Consider the following 24458-nt stretch of genomic DNA (forward strand, 5'->3'; position numbering starts at 1 on the left):
ATTACAATCCAAAGTAAATTATATTACGATGTCAATGGACTAAATTCCCGCGCAAATGTCATCACTGGGATAGACCAAAACGAATTTTAGGTTTATGTATCATTCACATTCCGATCAATTTACTCAGTTGAATAAAATATATGTGTTAACTATTTTTCTATTGGTTTTGAATTTAGTTAATCTATCAGAAAAAAGGATTTATTTCTCGCAGATAGCCCTCAATACTATACACCAACTCGACACTAAAGCTATAAAACCCTAAAACATAATAGTATATGGAATCGTCCAAACGGATTACCTAATATTGATATAGGTGAAATATGTAGATTCAGAATTGTGTACACAGAAATAAGATCAGAAATAAAGCCCTATGTAAGGTGAAAACAATAACACAACTGTATAAAATCATTGTTTATTAAATTTGCTTGCATAAGAACCATGAAGTTAAAATTTATAACGATTACGTTTATCCTGTCAACCCCTTTTCTTCATTGCATCAAGGCTTCCGTTGCTTTACATCGAGCAGCAATTCAACCAATCGGGGAATGTTAAGTTGGGACATACCTCTATTTTTGGAAGGTGATCTTTACATCGAGGCTTGCGTTGCTTTACACCGAGGCCACAGTAGTTCGACCAATCGGGGAATGTTTATTTGGGGCATGTGACCTATTGAACTGCAGGTTTTATAATATTTTAATCGAAATTGTAGAAAAATGAAATGTTGTTAGTACATACAAAACAGAAAATGATGAATACTTTTAGTAAAAGATAAATTGGATCCGGGTTCTGTGTATTCACATCATTTGTACAACTCTCCTTACTGATGCCATTTTTTGGAATTTCTGTGACCTAAATGGTTCGCGAAAATTAATATTTTATTATATATATAGTAAATAGTTGCATAGAAAACAATCAGTTTTAAACAGTGTGGTTATTCACTAAATGTATTGATAAAAGGTGACTCCATTTTTGTACATACTTTTACAGTAGTCATCCTTAATTTCTTAATATTTCGTTTATAAGTTTATCATACATGTATGATTTTGTATTTCATTTTAATACGCACGCATGCCACACGTTACTTTGGCGGATTGTTCAACAATGTTATGCAAAGCTCTATTCTTACGGTATGAAATTAAAGGATAAATTTTCAACCAATCAAAATCGAAAACAGTACATTTATATAGTTCCTTATAAACTACGACATTTCTCACAAGTATTTATTTATTTTTTAGTTCCACACATGCAAAAATAAAATCTTCGCCGATGAAACATTTCAAACCTTTTTACACCAACATGCCTTCACTGAATTCATTTGAATTTCGTGGTGACCATGATAGTACATTGCATAGTACATCTATATTCACGTGCACACATGGTACGATCTTTCGGGGACAATTTGCTCGTTTATGACACGTCATTTCTGAAGAACAAACGCTTAGCTTCTTTATTTTCGTTTTATAGCATGAAAACAATAAAAGAGGAATGTGCAACCCATCATAAATTTGAAATGGATCAGTATTATGAGATCCTTATTATAAGTAACTACGACATTGTCTGGATAATAACCTAGCGTCAATATGAAAGAAATTAAAGTGGTTCATACATTCATCCGTATAAAAGCGGCACATGTATTTTATTTTATCCTTATATTTTTCATAGTGCGGTACAAGTGCTGCATGCATAAAGAATATTACTTAACACAAATTATTAGTATAATATTTCGACCCCACTATTTGAAATTCACAAAATACTTATTTAATTATTTCGACCAAAAATCATTGTTTTTTACGTTCGTAGTAACGTAGTACATTCCATTGTCGGTCACCTGTGTCAATTCACGTGCACACAACAATTGTTGTTGTATTTAAATCTTTCGGCCAATGAAGTGAGACGTTACAAGTTGTTTGTTTGTGATACGCCAGAATGTTATCAATGAATTATCAATCGCTAAACTTGACTGCATTTCAGTGTACCTCAAAGCATTCAAATAGCCGTCAACACACGAGTGTTGTTTTTACCTGCACTGGCTCCTGTATAAATGATTAAACACCAGTACATGTGATTTTAAACGAGCAGAGTTTGGATGACACTATAACTTTATTGGTGAATTTTCCTCTTACGGATTACCAATTTAGATGTCGATTCCGACTTCAGCAAATTTCTTAAAAATTGTAGCATGCACTGTGTTATTTTCTATCCTCAATTTTCCCGAGTAAATCTATATTTAATGCGGCGTTCACGCAGTGCCCGTTTGAGATCAGACAGCGCTACGACACGAAAAGTGGAAAAGTCGGATTACTATCCTCAATGATCTGGAATGTCCTATCATTGTCTGAACGCAGTCGTATACGTTCGTAACAGATTCCTACGGATCGGGAATGGTTCGAAGAGATCGGCCAAGCACCCCCGACAGTTAGGTGCGTCCAGTAACATTCGGGGAAACTCAGCCGATTTTGTCCCGTCAGATACAATCGCGACTATTTTTACCATGCGAAAGATACAAATCGAATTAGAATCGAATTGAGAACGGGATAATCGGGACAAATTCGGCTGGAAACGGCTGAATTTGGACGCTTCCTGAACAATATCTGAATTTTGTCGTGATTAAATAAATGTTTTTACAAATTTAAATTAAAAAGTTTGAATTTCCAGCCGCGATTCACCGGATCTTAATCAGACTTTTGACAAATTTTAATCGGGAATGGTCCTATCAAGGACGGCAGTAAAAATCGTGAATGTGTGTCCCCGGCTTAAAGGGGAAAATATTAGAAAAGGAAAGACTTCCGTATGTGATTCCCGTCGTCCGATTCTGATTTAAGTCAAAACTCACTGCCGTTTCTTGAATAAATACCATATAAATTGCACCATATTCAAACATCAACGCACTACAATGTTCTTGATTAAAACAAGACCAAAAACCAAACGGAAGTTACATACAATAATCTTAGTGAAAACAAAGTAACGGATATGTGTCAACACTGTTTCCCAGATAAACATATGGTTACTGGACGAAAGATAGGACTAAAACAACAACATGTTCAAATAACAACCTTTACGTACTGGATAGTCCGAGATTACTCTGACGTCCAACGGCTGTTTTGCCAGACAAGCTGGGGCCGTGGGACGTCAGAGCTCGTCCCATATCAAAAAGTGGATATTTGCCCGTCCAAAATAGATGCGCTGCTTCGTCGCTTCTGGTGCCAACGGACGGCCTTGGAATTATATAAATCGGGTATCAATTTGTTTATTTTTCATTTATCTCTTCATTTATGTAAGTTTCACCTACCTGCCACCCTTTATTTTCTCATATTTAGACAGTTTTCACAGTGACCCACCGATTCTGGCATTTTGACTTTCATTTTTAAAGATTGTCATGTGATCACGAGAAAAAAGTAAGGCACAATGGTTTATGGGAAATGATGTATGCATATGACCCTAGGTCAATATGAATATATAATCTAACACCTCGCTCATTTACTATGCAAGCAATGTAAATATCCAAGAGCTTCCGAATGTTATCGTGGTCGGCACTAAATGCTTAATACCGATCTCCTGTAAAGGAGGTGAAAAATCGTGGTTTGCTACTAAATGTTAAATATCGATCTCTTATAAAGGAGGTGAAAAAAGTATAAATATTTGCATATTTGAGTCTCGAGGTCGCAAAATCTCTCGTAACTTGACGTCCATTTGAAAATAAAAGTAAAAATGTCTGAATCGATGGGTCACTGTGAAAACTGTCTAAATATGAGAAAATAAAGGGTGGCAGGTAGGTGAAACTTACATAAATGAAGAGATAAATGAAAAATGAACAAATTGATACCCGATTTATATAATTCCAAGGCCGTCCGTTGGCACCAGAAGCGACGAAGCAGCGCATCTATTTTGGACGGGCAAATATCCACTTTTTGATATGGGACGAGCTCTGACGTCCCACGGCCCCAGCTTGTCTGGCAAAACAGCCGTTGGACGTCAGAGTAATCTCGGACTACGTACTGGAATGAAATAACACGATTGGACAAAGAGCAAATCAGAGTTGCCTTATTACAATGCACCACAACTTTCATAATTGAAAATCAATTTGGTATGAAACTAATAAAATAGAATCTGTGACAAATAGAATAAGTGAACAATCAGGTTTAATCCACCCTTTTCTACATTTATAAGGAAATGCCTGTTCCAAGTCAGGAATGTGACAGTTGTTTTCCATTCGTTTGATGTCTTTGAGCTTTTGATTTTTGTCATTCTATAAAAGACTTTCCGTTTTGATTTTTCCTTGAAGTTCGGTATTTGTTATTTTACTTTTTATCATAGTGAACTAGACGGTAATAGTATACTGACTTTTTTCAGCAGTGTGTCATTACTTCCGTTTTCCATGTAAGCAAAGACCAAAACCAACCAACCACATATTCAACGCTTGAAACAAATACCAATAAAGATAGTTTCAAATACAAAGCACCATAACGTTCTAGAATGATAATTACATTTTATGTCAATACTGCCGTTTTCAATGTAAGCACAACAGTTATTACTTAAAGCCAACAGCAAATCAAAAAGTAAATAAAATGCAACGAAATACTACATAAAACAAGATAGGGCCAAATACCAACTAAACCTATCAAATCATAGGGCACAACTTTCTTAAATGAAAAATAAAATTGGTCAAAGGCTAACACAATTGTGTCTATGAAGAACGGTTTGATTAAGCAATGGAATGGTATAATGACAGTTCATTAGTCATTACTATATGTGATTATCAGTTTGCTATGCCCTAGATTCAATTTTGGGATTATCTTTTAGTAAATATAACTTACATACTCCGTTCGGAGTTATTTTTTATAGAGTTTGTTTTTAGTGCCGTGTGGAGACAGTAGAGTGCCTCTCCGTGCTTCAGGTTTATGCTCTTATAATATACTAGTTAATGGAGTGTGTGTCCGAGCGAGAACATCTCTATGTTCATTACTTTAGGAATATTTATTCAAAACACAGTTTTCACTATTTAGCCCCATTCTACTATTAAGTCAGACGTCAGACGCTACCCTGATATACCCTGTCTTTTGTTTTTTGTCCTCAAGTTTTGTTGTTAACGTATTTTGTCGGGTACTTAATGACGGATAGCGATTGACGTCTTTACCCGAACAGTTTTATCATTTTTACTTTTTTATATTCCTGTGTCCTGGTTCATATTCTGGACGCCATTCTTTGCTTCTTGCAATTGGTAAAACATATAACAAAAAACAAATCATGAAACTTCGAAATGGAAAAATACTTAATACTAACCTCGTTCAAAGGGTATCTACACGTCTCAATCTTCAAAATCGATTATCTAAAAATACTACAATCGCTAACATTTTTAATAACAAAAATCGTGGTTACCCTTCTATCTATAAGTGTCATGCCAAAAAATGACTTAATGGTCGCACATTTTCCCTAAATTTTGAAACTGATATCACTTGAAAAACTAACAGTATTATATATTTACTCACATGAAACAAACCGGGATGCGGTATTCAGTACGTAGGTGAAACTGGACGATATTTATCTAAACGCACGCAAGAACACCTTTATCGTTTTAAAAGACCCCATAAATTCAAAAGTATCATTTATCAACACCTTAAGAAGCACAAGCATCCTTTTAAATATTTAACAGTTCAACCTTTAGAAGTAGTTAATAAGCAGCCTGGGGAATCTCATTCAAGATTTGTACGATCACGAAAAATAATTGAATTAAATTGGATTAAAAAATTACAGACAGTCTATCCTCTCGGTCTTAACGACAATATCATGGGAATTGGAAAATGGTTTGACAAAGATCTTGGGAAAACTAGACAAAACCTCATCAGATATGCTCGTATATATAGCAAATTTCCAAAGGACAATTTCGTGAGAAACCATTACTACAAACTTTATCTAGAGTATAAAAAACTACGTAAGTTTAAATATAGACATCATAGGCAGTCAATATTGACCCAGTTGGAATCTCTTCATGAGAATAATCCAAAGCTTTATTGGAATCTTGTTAATGACTTGAGAGATATGAGAGAAAGAGACCATAAAAGTTCTACCGTTGATCCATCCACCTGGGTAAATCACTTCAACAATTTAAATGAAGTAAAAGACAATTTCAAACAACGCCTTAGCGAACTTGATAAATTACTAGACAGTCTACAAAAAGAAAAAATCTTTAATGAACTTGACATACTAATTAGTCAAGAAGAAATTTCTAAAGCTATATCAAAACTAAAATATAACAGGTCGCCAGGACTAGATCATTTATCTAATAACATGCTTAAATGTGGGCAAACTGCTCTTATTCCTTGTATTCATAAGCTATTTAATGCTTGTCTATCAAGTGGTAATTATCCCTCTGCTTGGGCTCTAGGATATATTACACCAGTACATAAATCTAATGATATATCTGATCCAAATAATTACAGGGGTATTGCAGTAACTAGTGCCATAGGAAAATTATTCAACAGTGTGTTAAATAATAGGCTTGATGTATTTATGGATAAACACAATATCATACATGAGTGTCAGATAGGTTTTACAAGAAAGGCTAGAACTTGTGATCATTTATTTATTTTGAAATGTATTATAGATGAATATTGTAATTCAAAAGACGGTAGGGTGTATGCCTGCTTTGTTGATTTTCAAAAGGCTTTTGACACTGTTATTCACACCGGATTGAAAATTAAGCTTTTGAAAATTGGTGTAGGCACATTATTTTACAATATCATTAAGCAAATGTATGAGGTAAGCAAATCCTGCATTCGAATTAAGAACAGCATTACTGATTTCTTCCCTATACAGCTTGGAGTTAAACAGGGAGATCATCTAAGTCCTAACCTGTTTAAGGTTTTCATCAATGACCTTCCTAACTATTTGGAAAAATCTCTAGACCCTGTAAATATAAATGGGCGATCTATCCATTGTCTGATGTATGCCGATGATATCATTTTACTATCCACTACAGCTTCTGGTCTTCAATCAAAACTTGATATTATGGGAAAATAGTGTCAAGATTGGTGTCTTACTCTCAACCCAAATAAAACAAAAATTGTGATTTTCAACAAGGCAGGCAGACATATCCGCCTCAAATTTAAATACAAAGAATATGATATAGAATGTGTACAACATTGTAAATATCTAGGTGTGTATTTTAGTGCTTCAGGTACATTCTCCTATGCTCAGAATGAATTATACAAGAAAGCTTTAAAAGCATATTTTAAACTTAGAAAAGATTTATTATCTCTAAATCCTAGCTTAAAAACTAGTATACATGTTTTTGATCATACTATTAAGCCTATTCTTCTTTATGGAAGTGAAATTTGGAGCTCATTTAATCCCTTTATAGCAAAATTTAGATCTGGAAACCAGTTAACATTAGATAAAATTTATTCGAATTTAACTTGTGAAAAGCTACACAGTAAATTTTGTAAATTTATTCTGGGTGTACACAAAAAAAAACACAAATTTTGCAGCCTTATCTGAATTTGGTCGGTTTCCACTGTACTTTGACTTAGTGAAATCTATTTTGAATTATTGGCCTAGACTAGAAAATTTAGACTCATTTCCTTTATTACAAGATGCATACCAGCATTCAAAAACTTTATTTTCTCAGCATAAATCGTCATGGTATGGCTCTCTCCAACAAATTTTAAAAACTCTTCCTGTGTTTGCAAACCTAAATGATGGGAAAAATATTTCAAAAAATACCATCAAGAAAATATTGAAAAGAGACATGCATAAAAATTTGGAAGGATCATTTGACCAAGAATTCAGAAGGGAAGCTCCGCACTTATGTAAAATTTAAGAATAATTATGGTTTCGAAAAATATCTAAATATCATGTCCAATTTTGAACTTAGGAGATCATTAACAAAATTTAGGGTGTCATCTCACCATTTGCAGATTGAAATAGGACGATATCAGGGTACTCCTCCACACCTTAGACTATGTCAGCAGTGTTACTCTGGTAATAATGAAGATGAAGTTCATTTTCTCTTTTATTGCACAAAATATAACGAAGACAGACACCATTTATATCACATTATTTCGGAATCATGTCACAATTTCATTAACTTAAATTCCCAAGAGAAATTGCTATGGCGGATGTCTTGTGAGAACTTAACTGTATTAAAAGAGTTGTGTATATTCCTGGTTAAACACTGCAAATAGCAGATTTATATGACATGTTTCGCATAATTAATAATTGTTGTTATTTAAAAAAAAAAAAAATAATAATAATAATTATTTGTTAATTGACCGGATTCAGTTTCTCTATTTATTTTGTTCATCTGCTTCTGACACGGGGAGGATTGCTGTTATTGCCTATCGCAATCAACAGTATATCCTAGAGCACCGTCCGTTGGTGTCTCCTGCAGATGAACAAATTTCCATCTTTATAGATAATAAGTTAAGGTTGATCAAAATTTATTATTAATACTTTTTTTTATTTTTACACTGCTGGACATAAGGAAGGAAGGAAAAAAAAATACTCAAGAGTACTTTTAATGTATTTTTGTTATTAATACTATTTTCATTGTCTATTATAATATCTGTCACGTTATATACTGTACAATGTCTCATGTTTGTTGCTTATACTATCATAATTGTTAATTGTAAATGCCCCCTGTGGGACCATAATTGGAATAATAAAATATTTGATTTGATTTGATTTGATTTGGTAATATATGGGTCATTTTCCAAAAATGTCGAATTTTCAGTACACCCATGCTAAAATTTTTATTTCTAATTGAAATTTCAGTTGGAATTGTTTCAATGAAAGCTTGTAGGATTTATGATTCAGAACATTAATAATAAACACGATTTACATCTGTTTTGATAAGATTAAAATGTATTTAAGTCCGATTTTTGGGTAATTTGTGTGCGTACAGTGTCAGAGTATCACATTTCAAATGATTTTTTTCCAATTTTCTAATCGCCTTGATGTCTGCAAAAGGGACTTTTTAAGAACGTTAATAATAACTCTAACGAAAAATCGTAGCTTCTTTAATATTATATGTAACATTTTATCTACAAACTAAGTTCAATCAGCGTACATGAAGTTCATGTCCATCCTATTACCGCTACTTAAATCAGCCGTTAAATTGTCCTCCCTATGAATATTGAATTGGTCAGTGTTGATTTCAAAAGTGCAAAGTAACCTTAACATTTAACACAGCACGTTTCTTGAACCACAGTGAAGAGAAAAGAAATTTCAAGACATTTAGCGAAAAAAAATAGAGGGTACCTTTTTTCATGTCTATGCTGTTACCAACATTTTGATTAATTACACCAAAAATTTACTTGTAAAAAGTTCAATAACGTGTTGGAAACCAAAATGACTACAGAACAACATTATCACTTCACCAAAGGGAGTAGTTATTTCACAACAGCTTTCAAAAATGAAGAAATTTGTCTATCCTGTTATGTCTATCCTGTTACTATGGTTGCTATGGTTTCAGTAACAGGATAGACAATTGTAGACAGAAACGTCTTTAAAAAGTTTATCATAATATATAGTTGCAAACCTAATGAAATATTTCATTGTTTAAACTCATCTTAAGGTTATAACATCTTAATCTTCCCAATTTAGCATTTGCAGGTGCAATACTGATATTGGTAACAGGATAGACAAAAAGGTAACAGGATAAAACTTTATATAGTGATATATCATTAACGTACGTTCCTGTTACCAATGAAATAAAGACAAAAGTAAACTAACATGCGAGGGATTTACTTGATGTAGGTTTTTTTTTTAAAGAGAGCAAAAATGCTGAACAATATGAATTGCTATCTAAGACTTGCATTACTGGTGGTAATTTTTATAACCAATGAAAACCAATTTTTAGAGGCATTTTTCAGTACAACCTGGAAAATTGGCAAAAAAAGCTTAAAATTTTATCTAAACCTTTTCTTAAAAACCCGAAATTTCTTTTGAACATGGTAACAGGAGAGACAAAATAGTGTACCACCTATCAAAAAATGTTTCAAGATATTCTTGTATGACATTATTAAGATTGCATCTTTTAATATGTTGTTCTATAAGTACTGTTTGTTTTGAATTGCTTATGAAGAGGGTTGTTTGAATAATTAACTTTTAATAATTTTTTCAATTTCAAAATTCGACGTTTTTTGAAAATGACCCATATCTAGAACAGATTCTGTTAACATTTTGGATATAGTTTCTAAAACAGTACGTAAAAACCGTTCTCATGGGCGTAGAATAAATAACAATCAAAGAAAATTTCGTTATAACAATACAAATATTTCGGACCTAATTTCGATTTCAAAAAACAACGGTAGACACTATCTATTAACCAAGCTCTGTTCTTTGCCTGTTAATAAATTACATCAAATTTTGGAGGAATGCAACACAATTCCATATTGCAGTCCTAAGTATGAAATCGTCCAAATTATAATTGCATATTGTTATTCTAAATTGTTTCCCAAAATTGATCGCCCTGAAGATCACAAAAAACATTTTATTAAAATTAAATATGTCAATAAAGGTTTTGATTTTGTAAATATTGCCGGTATTTTTAATGATCATTCTGTTAAAGGACAAATTCCTGGCTATTTTGATAATACTGAACTCCCTCTTATTTGTTATGTTTACAAAAAATCTACCCGGAAATATTTGTTTAATAACAGCGAAGTGTGTAAAGATGTCAATATCAGTGACAATACACCTACCTCATGAAATTGCAGTAAGTCCGAATACATTTATGGCCCCAGTTCCCATGTTATAACAGGAGACCTTAACATCGTTCGTCACCGAGAGTTGAAATCATTCCTCAGTAAAGGACGTAAATATCGTCCCCGTCAATTATTAATTGGAATAACTTACTGCTCTAAATGGATAAAACGAGAAAAAGCTGACAAGAAATCATTAGATTCTTTTTTTAATTCGGTAATGAACATAGTTGATATACGTATTCAACATTTTAAAGATCATTTTACTCCTAACAACAACCGTAATAGCCCAATTTCCCGTATCAAACATAAGCTAAAAGAACTCGCCAAGGAATATATTTTTGTCCCGGCTGATAAGGCTGCTAACAATATCATTATTGTTTGACGTAAATTTTACATTGATGTTCTACAAAAGGAAATCACGAATTCACCAACATTCCAACTGACTCATTTTTCGGAAAATGGCATCTGTAACAAACATAAACTTTTAGCTACCTCTTTAGAAGCAGAACCAAATACAAGAAAGTTCCAACTATGTACTGGCTTCCGAAGCTGCACAAAACTCCTTACAAATATAGATTTATTTCGTCTTCAAGCCATTGTTCCACTACTCAACTATCTATTCTACTTACTAGTACACTTGGTACAACCAAAAACCTGGTAATAAATTGTTCAAATAAGGCCTTTGAAAATAGTGCAATTAATTACTTTTGGAGTGTCAAAAATTCGTTGGAAGTACTTGATAAATTGCATGCTTATATTGGCGATTTCAAATCTGTTCAAAGTTTTGATTTTTCTACCTTATGTATCACGTTGCCTCATAATCTTATTAAGAAAAAATTCACACACCTGATTAAATGGGCATTTAAAAGTCGGAATGCGAATATATATGTTCAAACTCTTTTAGGTCATTTTTTAGTAACAACAAACAAAAGAACTATGTCAATTGGACCAGCTTTGATACTATAACTGCCCTTGAATTTTTTCTAGATAACATTTTTGTTCGCTACGGAGATTCCGTATATCGTCAGGTTATCATAATTCCCACGGGGACTAACTGTGCACCACTTATTGCGGACCTGTTTCTGTATTGTTATGAGTTACAATTTATGACTAAAATCAGCAAAGACCCATCGAAACAACATCTGATTCAAAAATTTAATAACACTTTTAGATATTTAGATGATATATTGGCTCTCAATAATGACGACTTCAGTATGTACGCTAAAGAGATTTATCCTGCCGAACTGACTTTAAATAAAGCTAATACTAACAATGAACACTGCCCTTTCCTGGATCTTGATATCTTTATCTTTAACGGGAAGCTTAATACCAAAATTTATGATAAAAGAGATGATTTTTCATTTCCTATTGTTAATTATCCATTTTTAGATGGTGACGTTCCCTTGTCGCCATCTTATGGTGTTCATATATCTCAACTTGTTCGATTCGCTCGTGTATGTAACAACGTATTTGATTTCAACGAAAGAAATCTCTGTATTACTGAAAAATTATTACACCAGGGTTTTCGATATCACAAACTAGTCAAAACATTTACTAAATTTTATCATCAGTACATGGACATCATTCGTAAATATAAATCAACATGCAGACATCTTATACGTTCAGGTATTTCACATCCAATATTTTATGGTAATATTCTTTACAAAGCACAAAAATGTCGGCATTCACATCAAAAGCTAACCAAACCTTTAAACAGACTTATTCGGAAAGGATATAGTTGTCAAGTCATTAAGGATTGCATATTTTGGTATTAATATTGAGTCACTCATAGGGTGTTTGCATCGGAAATAAACACATTCATTCTAAAATCAGTTGTTGGCATGATACGGGTTATGTTCTTCTCATATATTTTATGATGGTATGATACTTAACCCCTAACGGGAGGGACTGTACTTGATTTTCATATGATGAAGACATAATCTTTCAATCAGTTTAATTGAGGTCTGGAGCTGGCATGTCAGTAACTGCTAGTAGTCCTTTGTTCATTTATGTATCATTGTCATTTTGCTTAGTTTCTTTCGTTACCTATTCTGACATCGGACTCGGACTTCTTTTAAACTGAGTTTTACTGTTGGAATTGCTATGTGTTTCTTTATTCTACATTGGCTAGAGGTATAGGGGGAGGGTTGAGATCTCACAAAACATGTTTAACCCCGCAGCATTTTTGCGCCTATCCCAAGTCAGGAACCTCTGACCTTTGTACGTCTTGTATGTTTTTTAATTTTAGTTCATTTATATGATTTGGAGTTTAGTATGACGTCTATTTTAACTGAACTAGTACACAATTTTATTTAGGGGCCAGCTGAGGACCACCTCCGGGTGCGGGATTTTCTCGCTGCGTTGAAGACCCATTGGTGGCCTTCTGCTCTTTGTTCGTGGTTGTTGTCTCTTTGACATATTCCCCATTTCCATTCTCAATTTTAAACATAGTATTAACTAACCCATCATAGATACCAGGCTTAAAATTTTGCACGCCAGATGTGCATTTCGTCTAATAAGACTCATCAAAGACGCTCGAATCAAAACAGTTTTAGAGGCTAAAAAAAGTAAGAAGTTGAAGAGCAACGAGGACCCTAATTCCGAAAGATTTTGCCAAATACAGCTTAGATATTCTTTTCCTAGGTTAGGAAATCTTTAGTATTTCGAAAAATTCACAGTTTTATTTAAAGTTATTATCTAGCAAGGATAATTCATTTCAACACAGAAGTATATATTATAAAATGTGTTCCTAAACAACTATATAATTTGAATTTAATACAACAATTGTATCTTACCCAGCGTTATTACCTGTAAATTTTCGACATTTGACAACATCTACACTTTAGAAAATATATAAAATAACATCTTAATATTATTTATAAAAATTTAACTAATTTGAATTAACTTGATTGATAATTCTGGGTATAACTTGTATGCAAACAGGTGACATTAAAAAGAAAGCTTCCTTTATTTTCCCTTCGACATTCAGCAAAACTTTATTTTAGTTTACACCCTCGTTACTTTCTTGAGATAGTAATCTGGAGTACTGGTGAAATCTGTGTCTTTTTCTAGGTAACGGTACAATTCCAAGTTGGCGTTCTAGTTTTTTAATATTCTCAACGTCACTGTTGTAAGGATAATTCTGCAATGAGTTTTCGACCCTACTAGTAGCGTGATAATATTCATGAGTTTTTGGTTTGCCTTCATGCAATGATCCTAACAGTCTAGAAATATCATCTTTTGTGATGATATTCCCTTGAAATATTGGCAAGGGTAACCTTTGAGAAGTTTTCAACGATTTCATGTAGTTTAATTTTTCAAGAATTTGTAGGTTTAGTTGGAACAACAGCATATAATCAGCAGTTTTTGTATCTAATGCTTCCAGGCTTGTTTGCACTAATTCGTTCATTTCCCTAACATTTTTCCTGCAAATATCTATTTCGCTTGTCATCCGACGTGATGCTTCACCTTTCAACTGTTTTAATTTTTCCCTCATTTCAAGATGAACTTGGTCAATGTCAGATTTCATTTTAGTGACCCTTTCGTCAATAATATGGCCAATGTCATCGATGTTTTCTTTATAAGCATGTTTTTCAATATGTAAGTCTCGAACAAGCCTGCTCAGCTTGCCAAAGCCTTCCTCACGGATTATGTTGAGGTTTGCGCTGAGCTGGTTTAATGAAAGATCTTTTTCGTTTTTACTGCCTGAAATTAAGGGAGATGTTGTGTGTCCATGTACATTAAAGTTAAAGTTCGATGTAGTATTCCTTAAACAACCTGTGCCGAAAACGGACATATTTGAACTGTGCTGATCAGAAACCTTAGTAACAGACGCTCCAATGTCTCCTTCATTAGTAATGTCTTTTATTCTGGTTGTCTTTTTAAACAATACTGTGTTTTTTCCTGGTATTTTCTCTTCCATCTGTAAACAAAGTTTTAAATAGTGGTTGAACGAAATAAATACAAAAAAAAGATCAAACACTCAAATGGCCGAAATGCACGGAATGTTTCGTAAACAATGGAAAATGATTTTAATTTGTGTACATATATAATGGGGAAACGGGGAAAATAATAAAACAACTCCGTTTCTAAACATATAAAGTCTTTAAGATATGCATATTTTCTGTCAAGTTCAAGAATCTGGGTTGATAACTGTAGGAGGAGTTCATAACAGAAAATATGAACCATCCTTTGAATACCTTCCAAAGTTTGGAATAATAGGAAAAGCTCCTCAAACAGCAAAACTTAAATATATGCGCAATCTTTATACGGGGGAGTTTCAAGGGTCCGGGTTAAAACTATAGGACTTGATAACACAAAATATATATCCAGTTTCCCAGCCAGCTCGACCGCCCGACATCATCATCCTTATAATCCGGTTTGCCCTTCGAACAACCAGGCCAATAATATAAATTAAACAAACAATTCCGTCCTTTTATATTCCATTGTCTACATTAAATAATAGAAAGTTTGATTCATCACACAAAAGCCAATTCTTAAATAGAAACACTGAATATTTATTTTGACTTTTGTTACCTTTTATTACCGGTAACATGATATTTTGCTGTTCACGTTTTGGACTTTTTTGGGTATCTGATTGATAGCTGATTTGAGCTTTGCTAAAAACCTAACACTGTCTCGCACTATATTGGGGAAGTATATATATATGAATAAAAGAAGTGGGTTAAACCACAATGAATCAATAGCCCAACGAGAAAAAATAATAGACATTTAGAAGGCAGCAGTCTTCAACAATAGACAGGCGTCAAGCTATAAATCGTTTAGAGTCTATACAAGTTTAGAGAATAAATTTAATCAAATAAAATCAAAGGTGTACCATCAACACCAAATTCTCGAAATAACGAGAAGAACATGACGTACGACAACTACTAACGAGGTCCCTGATGTTTTTCTATAGTTTCATATCCAAACTCGTCTTCTGATGTATCAGTCTGTTGACATTTGTCACATGATCTTTAATGGATGCTTGTTTACATGAGCTTGTTTACAAGAGGTGTTGATGTAGATTTGTTTACAAGAGGTCAACAGATAGTAATCAATAAACTGAATGATCAGTGAGAGCAAAGTGTTTAGCAAAGTTTTGGAAAGCAATTTAACAAAACCTAATTAATATTGCTGCAATGATTGTGTACTAAACATTTAGAAATTATTATTCAACTAAAAAATACTGGTTTTTGTTTTGTTTTCGATATCAGTGAATGGATAAAAAATGTATTTCTTTATTATGTCACTTAAACATTCTTTAATTACAATACAGGAATGTATACGGAATGCATAAGTGACATAATTAAAATAAATGGAGAATGTGTCCATGGGACAAAGATGATGCCCCCGCTTGCATATAATGTCATAAAGGGGCATAACTCGAGAACGGTAAAAGTGACGCCACCCAAATTCGAACTTGATCTGTGTTTTGTAGTAATAAGCATTGTGTATAAGGTTCATTACATTTGGTTGAGGCAAACTAAAGTTAGAGAACGGAAACTAATTTTGGGAGGTACGTATGGACGGACGGACAAGGGTAACACTTAATCGCCATAAAAGGAGTTCATGTCAAAGACCAGCGTTTCTAGATCTGCTTTTCAGTTGTGTGTGAATAGTGGTATTGTTATAAAAAACATTTCATCTATGTGATTAGTCTTTCTTTTGACTTTTAATTGTGCACATTTGAAAAAGTTTGTGCTCGCCATGAGTACATGATTTTTACGCACCATCAACCATCTATATCATCTAAATTACTGTAAGTTCAAATACGAGTCGAATGCGTGCATTTATAGATTAACACAAGAAACTTCGACATGAACTCAATCGAAGTGATGTCAATAAAATTTACCTAAACAATTTTCTTGAGGATTTTTCCGTTTTATAATACCCTGTCACAATGTAACTTCAATTCTGCAATATTCGAGCGTATCGTATTATTTCAGATGCCGTTGTCACTCGAACGAAGAAAGCAAAATGATAAACAAAATTAAATATCTATGTCTTTACATAAATATTGCTATAGAATTAAACGGCAACAAGTTGATTAAACAGAACTTCTAATAGATATAAGAAGATGTGGTATGAGTGCCAATGAGACAACTCTCCATCCAAGTCACAATTTGTAAAAGTAAACCATTATAGGTCAAAGTACGGCCTTCAACACGGAGCCTTGGCTCACACCAAAGTTCTAAGTTCATGTTTGTTACATTACCGTATATTTCAACAGAAAATTAAACTAACAGTATAATTCAATATTTGCATTTTTTAAAAGCATATACGATATAAAAACTCACCATCTGAAATTAACCGTCAATATACTGAAATTTTATCTATCGTAGTTTTCACATACTTCAAATGAAAATAACTTTGTATATAATCTTGTTCTGATGTCATTCAAGTATACATGTATTATTGATAACTTAATAATCTTGTTTAAAGGGCATTAAAATTATTCAATACACATCTACAAAGTATTTGTAAAGAACTTTACAATTGATTTTTGAACAATAACCAGGCTTTAAACTTAGCAGACCAAAACTTAGTTTACTTAATGAAGGATTAATATAGTTTTAAAACAGAATCCCAATAAAACATTAAGACGCTAAAAGCATAATCACTCGAAGGATTTAGCTTCCTCAATGCGATTTTAGTAATATTTTGCTTAATTATTGAAACTTTTTATTTCAAAGCTTATTTTTACACAGGAATCAACATGCTAGAAATCTTTCTCTGTGGTGTTTTTGTTTTTCTTCACTTCGTAGTACATTTACCCTCGCTTCATTTATACCAAGTAAATGAACTGTTATTTTCTGTTTTTACTTTTTTATTAAACGACACAACTCCATTAAAAAGCACCTATTTGTTATTACTTTTGGAAACGCTGGATTCTGCCCGAGCGGAACTCTTTGCCAAAGTCGATCACGCTATAATGATTTAAACAACTATACACAATTCAACCATTAACCTCTGATCAATGATTTAGAGCTTACATATGGTTGAAAACTGCATGTTGACCTCTATAGGTTTTTTGTTTTAGTTTTTTTCTATCATCTCGAGACTAAACTAAACTCTATTAGTGGACGAGCAAAGGGTGCATAAAAGCATATACAATAACAATACGCACATAAAAGTATTAAACTCCAAAATAACGGCATAATTTATTAGGTATATAAATTGCTTTATAAGATTTCAGACAGCAACGTTACAAACAGTACAGGAAGACACGACCTTGTGCAAAGACTAGTACAAACTGTACATAATTCAATGCAGAAATATAAAAGAGGCACTATGGTTTAACAATAATTTAAATATAACCTTTATCAAGAACTCTAGTAAGGCAACGAGAAAGGTTTGAAGGAAATTTTCAAGACTTGTTAACTTTCAGAAACAGCATTACCGTACACTGGATGTAAAAAAAAACACCTCTTCTTAATTTCAGTGTCTTCCTGGAATGCCTATATTCTATAAAACATTTATTGCCTACAAAATAAATTGAATAGTTGTTGTTCTAGTGAATGGGTGTTGTTTTAGAATGAAATTCAATAACTTTTATGGTATTGTATAAGTCTCCGTTTAAAGGTTAAAATCATTTTGCATCTTAAAAATTAATTTTTGAATAAGGAAAATGGTATAAAACCTTAAAAACAGTATCTGAACATGATAATTTAATCTTAAAATGAAAACACTTTATTTGAAACAAATAAATGACATTAGTTGCATTGGGTGTTTTTGAAATTGAATTATCGAAACGAAGGTTAAACATGTTTTATGGTTTAAAGTGAAAAAAAAATCCAAAAGGTAAAAAAACCCAAATAATTTTAAAATGCAATTCAATGATAGTGTATGAACAACAACAACATTCTGTTTAATATTTAATTCGACGTTAATGTTTACTATAAATAAATACTGGAAAATGATTTAATTCTGCAAAATTTATGGTACTTGTATGAATTTCTGCCAACACACCGTTGTCTTACTCAAAGAACGGACTCCGAATGTATAAATTCACACAATTGTAGGTCATGAACGGAGAAAAAGCCGTTTAATCGAAAGACACCATTGAATAAGATATGTCAACACAATGTAACTAATTGAAAAGTCTCTAGTTTGCACAGGTACTTACTGTGACTTGACTGTTAGTGTTGCTCTCCACCTATTGCAACTTTTTCAAAATTCTGACCAAATTGCAATTTGTTTTATGAAACCAAACTGTTTAACTGGTCAGAAATTTGAACAAACTGCTGTAGAAAACCAGTCAAGACGTGAAAGTGCAAGGTGATAAAATAAAGCATACTTACAATCCTATAAGACTTTAATTCCACTTCAATGTTATTATGAATAATCAGTCTAACAGTTTGTATAGAATTTTTATTGTTATTGTCATGCTAAAGTTGATAGAAAGAAATTTTGAATTGCTATAAAAATGACACCATTGAATAAGATATGTCAACCCAATGTAACTAATTCTGTAAAAGTGTAAAAGTCGCTGGTTTGCACAGGTACTTAATAATTTTCACTTTTTTGTACTATTTGTATGTACTTATTTTCGTGATTTTACATAATTCTGTAAATATAAATACACCTTAAATATCATTAGGGCACAGTACTTCATTTATTCATATAAAGTACCTCTCTGGATAACATAATAATGAGACGTTTGATACGATCAAATAACGCTTTCAATAAAATGAAATTCTTAATGAAAGGCATACCAAAACTGTTTAAGACAATATATTTCATGGCACACATATTTTATCGGACCACCGCCTTAACTATATTTGATTTTCTGGTAAAAGGATGACAACTCTTGTGGCATTTTCTTTTCTGATTTTAAGTACGCAAGGAAGAGGGCTTAGTGAAACCTTGGTAGTGGTTGTTTTGTTTATATCTTAATTTGTTTTCCAATTTAAAGTTGTTGCTGATGGCAAAACTTTGGTAGTTATTGTATGTAAATGTTCCCTCTATTGATGTTTTTTTTTTTTTTTTTTATCGTATTTTTTTAAACTACAACATAATTGTTATGTTTGGTGAACGTGATGTTTGCAACAGACAGTCTTTCTACCGGAATCAACTGTGTTCTTCTTGTCGTCGACCTGTTCTTTTATTTACTAATACACGAGAAATACTTCATACGAAGGCTTCTCAAGAATATATCCCATAAGTTCATTTCATTGTAAGTGTTATAATTTTTCTGAAATAGCCGTGTTTCATTTTTTCCGTACGTTAGTTGCGTGTTTTGGCTATGATACTGTAACGTTCTTTAGCAGAATTATCGGTAAGAACCTATGCTCATAAAAAAATCACTAAGCATTTAGTGTTAAAGTTAACGTATAGTTTTAAACACAGAGTCATTGTTTCTCGATTTTTACAAGTAAAACATCTGCTTATTTCATATAGGTACAACGAATGACAAACTCTTTGTAGCATATCATTTACTAATCTCCGAATTTCATCACTGTCTATAGAGTTTGTTTTATTTGTACAGTTCGTTCTGTACTTGTTTTTGAATATATAGCCGATTGATATGGTAGAAATGTATATTTCCTTCTGCGTGACGAATTCGCAAGGCTTATATAAGCGAAGTAATCAAATTGTAAAATTCGTCACAAAAATATAATACTAACGTTAATATGTTCACGGAATAACTATACTCTAGTGTCTTTTTCAATCCACGACACATACATTCTGAATACCATTTATCCAAACTGTTTTGTAAAACTGTCCTTCAAGACAATATAATTCTCTCAGGATTTACAGACAATGCGACTAATCGCCAAATTTTATTAATAATAAGAGTACACTTATTGAGCATGAAATGTTTACCCTTTTGGAGAACCTAGGATCACCTACAGTTTTAGTGGGTTCGTATTTTTCAGTCTTTATTTTTGTATACAGTTATTTGTCTTTTCGTCATTTTTTCTATTTGGTCATGGTATTGTCTGTTTTCTTCGAGTTTTGTTTTTTATTGTCCTCTCTCTCTCTCTTTCTCTCTCTCGGTGTATTCAAACAAATTGACGAGTTTAGAACATCGGAAATTACTGTCGCATTTTTTTCAAGTAATTGAGCATTAGTATTTAGCTTTTGATTCCAAAACTGGCAACATATTAGCTAAACAAAACACAATTTCTTGCAGATAGCCAGTACTTTTTATGCTGTTTACTAGTACCTTTTCAATAGTATTCGCCCATTTAATATTTAAATCTTATATTTTGCAGATGACAAATTTTCAGCCAATCGTTAAATATCTTCTTGGCAATTTGTGCTGTTCGTCGTGTGATTCTGTCGTTTTTATTTCTGTCAAGAAAATAAATCTATTTACTGTCATGAAGTTGTAGAATAAGATAAGCTTTTGTATGAATATGATTCGTTGATTAAAAACACCTCCTTTAAGAATGTAGTTATATTAAGTTTCTAGACATCACGAGGAATTTGATTCAAGTTTTAGATACGTGATTAATATTGCTGTACACAGAATATTATAAGAAATTTATATAAGCAGCTTTTGAATTACGTTTTGCTAAAGTCTAAGTAATATTTTCTGTATTCGTTGATATTTTGTTGTAGACGTGTAGTTTTTTTTTAAAAGCTTTTGAGTTTGCAAACTCTATAAAAAACGAACTAATCCATAAATATAACAGAATTCACAAAGAAGCATGTATTGTCTATTAGTTTTTGTTAGATGTGTTCGTGGAATTGTTTTGCTTAAGTTTTGATTAAAATTGAAGATACAAATTTGTGTAAATTCTACCTTCTAATGTCATTCTTTAAATAAACATCATGTACTTGTAAATTATAATTTTTTTACAAAGATTTTTCTTCACGTTTCTTTATATATATTGTTCACTTACTGAAAGAATTACACGAAAGCAGTTATTACTAGATATATGTCGACAGGGAAGAATTATTAACTTTTCGACAGTTAACACTACGATGGTGGCAATATCAAACATAAACACAGCATCAGCTTGCTGACTCAATTTATTATTGATTTGTAATTACAGTTTTGATGTATGTCCATTAGTACCACTGCTTTCTTTATTTGTGTATTTTGTTTCTATGTTTATTACTGTGTTTATTACTGTGTTTATCGTTGACTTATTGAAGGTGATCCCGGGGGGTTTTCCAATTCTAAATACGTTGACGTCACTCATACTCATCTGATTTCTAATCACTCAGTTTCGTCTTAGTTTCATGGCACCTTTTGAAATATTTCACTTGTTATTAAACATTTTCATTCATTTTCCAAGCATTTTTCATTTAACATATACAACCTCAACTCAACACCTTAATCTATATATGTAGTCGCTGTTGGACTATTATAGTCACCAAGGATAACAAAAGTTCATCAGTCAGTGCTTCGGTCCTGACATAATTTATAGCTTTCCTTTCTTTAAAAATTGTCTCTTCGTAAAAGAATAAATCATTAAGAAACTAAAGTTCCAATTCCCTCAGGCAACATAGACCTTAGGTGGATATGGTTATAATTATTTTTATAATCCTTTTGGTCATAGAGTTTTTTACGTGTTTCGGTACTTAAACATTTTGGACTTTACTGGAATATATCAATAAAGAAACTCACCATAGATACCCGGATTAAAATTGTGTACGCCAGACTCGACTTTCGTCTACAAAAGATTCATCAGTGACGCTCGAATCAAAATAAGTGGAAGTAAAAGACGAAGTTGAAGAGTATTGAGGACTCAAAATACCGAAAGGTTTGCCAAATACAGCTAAGGTAATCTATTCCTGGGGTAGAAAATCCTTAGTGTTTCGAAAAATATAAAGTTGTAGTAAACAGTTAATTTATAATAATGACCATATCAATGATAATCCATGTCAGCATAGTGGGCTGGTGATAAAGTAGATCGTGTGATGAATAAATTATGCATATTGCTATATCCCCCTTACTGCTTTTGTTTGTAGAGATGAGGAAAAAAGAGTAATCAAGTATTTATGGCTTTGTTAATGAATAACATGACTCGAATTTAACTGTAAAAATTGTACTCTTTATTGTTTTTTTTTTAGAAATATTAGAAATTGATAAATTGAAGTAAATAAAGAAATACAACCAAGAAAACACCAGTGGTTAAATGATTTAATTCACGATTCCCATTGTGACATTTTGATTGTGGATTCGCATGACGGTAGATTCATACATAGCAGGAGACGCTTACTCTGTCAACGCACCCGGTCTCTCTCCTTTTGGATTTCATCCGATTCTCTCAGTTGCTGTTTGTTACCTTGATTTGTCTCTTCTTAATCGATTTACGAGCATTGAACATCGGTAAATTACTGTTTCCTTAATTTAAATACGGGTCTGTTTTATCAACTTTAAAAAGTATATACGATATATAATTTTTAAAAACAGGAGTCGGTTTCACAATTTAAGTACTTATGACTAAGATTGATCGTAAGTCATGAATAATTCAGTATACTTACGATCAATCTTAGTCGTAAGTTCTTTGTGAAACCGACTCCAGACACTTAAATAATAGACATAATAGAGCAGGATCTGGTAACTCATCTTGAGCATCCCCAATTTTTGGGTCTTTAGTTTTCTATGCTGTTGTTTGTCTTTTAATGTTTTTGATCGTTACTGTCATGGAGTAGTTAGTTTGTCATTGACTTATGAGTTTGTATATCCTGTTTGCCTCTTCTGTCTCTATTATATTTATACAAAACAGCATTCTTGTAATGAAGTTAAATCTTATCAAAATCCTATATGTGTTTACATTTAAGACTTATAAAAATAAGGAGATGAGGTATGATTGCCAATGAGACAACTATCCACCAAAGTTCAAATGAAGTGGATGTAAGCAATTAGATAAACCCTTAACGTATAGTCGGCTATAAAAAGGCCCCGACATGAAAAATATGAAACAATTCAGTTCAACTAACGGCCTAATTTATAACAAAACAATTTACGGGAAACAAATATGACAGACTTGAACCAACGACAACCACTGAACTACAGGCTCCTGACTTGGGACAGGCACAAAAAGAATGTGGCGGGGTTAAACATGTTTGTGAGCACTCAACCCTCCCCCTAACCTGAGACAGTGGTATAAGACTGGTAAAAAGAAACTATAAAAATCAGTAGAAAAAGGCTTGGATACAAAGATTTGGTTTGCAAGTTTTGCTGTACCTGTAAAAACTTGTTTCAGACTGAATAGCACATCCTAAATTTTACGGTGATGTTGTCTACCGAGCCCGGTAATTTATATACGATCCGGGTAAACTTATTAATCCTTTATATAAACTTATTCTAAAAGGTTACCAATTCAACACTGTAATTTGATCTTTGAATATTGTTTTTATTGGTATAAATATTGATTTTGTTATCAGTAAATTAAAATCATACTAAATAGTTTTGTTATACACATATGCACTTTAACGGTACCACAATATGTCGATACCTTTATTTTGGTATTGCACAAAGTCATGTTTTTTCTCTGACTGTTAATGACATCTTTACACTAAATCCATTGGATGTTGGATGTGTACTAATTGAAATTTTAGTCTTAAATACATGATTTTTTTATTAGTTGTTATTGGCTTTGAACTAGCTGTCAGTAACTGCGAGTACTCTCATATCTGTACTTAGTGTCCTTTTTGTTGTTAGGGATGAGGGATGGATAAATACCCTAACGCGTCCAGTCTGTGTTTTTGTTTGATTGTTCTGCTTTGTATCGATCTGATGAGTTAAGCCTTTTTCAACTGATTTTTATAGTTTGTTCTTATGTTGTGCTG

At 32.5% G+C, this 24458-nt stretch overlaps 1 protein-coding gene across 2 annotated transcripts; it reads right to left on the reverse strand.

Annotated features, from left to right (window-relative positions):
• Nucleotides 1-11770: 11770 nt before the first annotated feature.
• On the reverse strand, nucleotides 11771-17148 carry LOC127737726 (uncharacterized). 2 transcript variants are annotated; one of them, XM_052248589.1, is made up of 2 exons: nucleotides 17059-17148; nucleotides 11771-14625 (listed from the first exon to the last, which is right to left on the reverse strand). In XM_052248589.1, the coding sequence occupies exon 2, from the start codon at nucleotides 14623-14625 to the stop codon at nucleotides 13705-13707; it is 921 nt and encodes a 306-aa protein (XP_052104549.1). In that variant the 5' UTR covers nucleotides 17059-17148; the 3' UTR covers nucleotides 11771-13704. The 2 variants fall into 2 exon arrangements, with proteins under 2 accessions (XP_052104549.1, XP_052104547.1); XM_052248587.1 differs by having other exon boundaries at nucleotides 17003-17140.
• Between the last annotated feature and the right edge of the window lie 7310 nt (nucleotides 17149-24458).

This window comes from Mytilus californianus, unplaced genomic scaffold (assembly GCF_021869535.1).
Source record: "Mytilus californianus isolate M0D057914Y unplaced genomic scaffold, xbMytCali1.0.p SCAF_4, whole genome shotgun sequence".
Taxonomy (NCBI): Eukaryota; Metazoa; Mollusca; class Bivalvia; order Mytilida; family Mytilidae; genus Mytilus; species Mytilus californianus.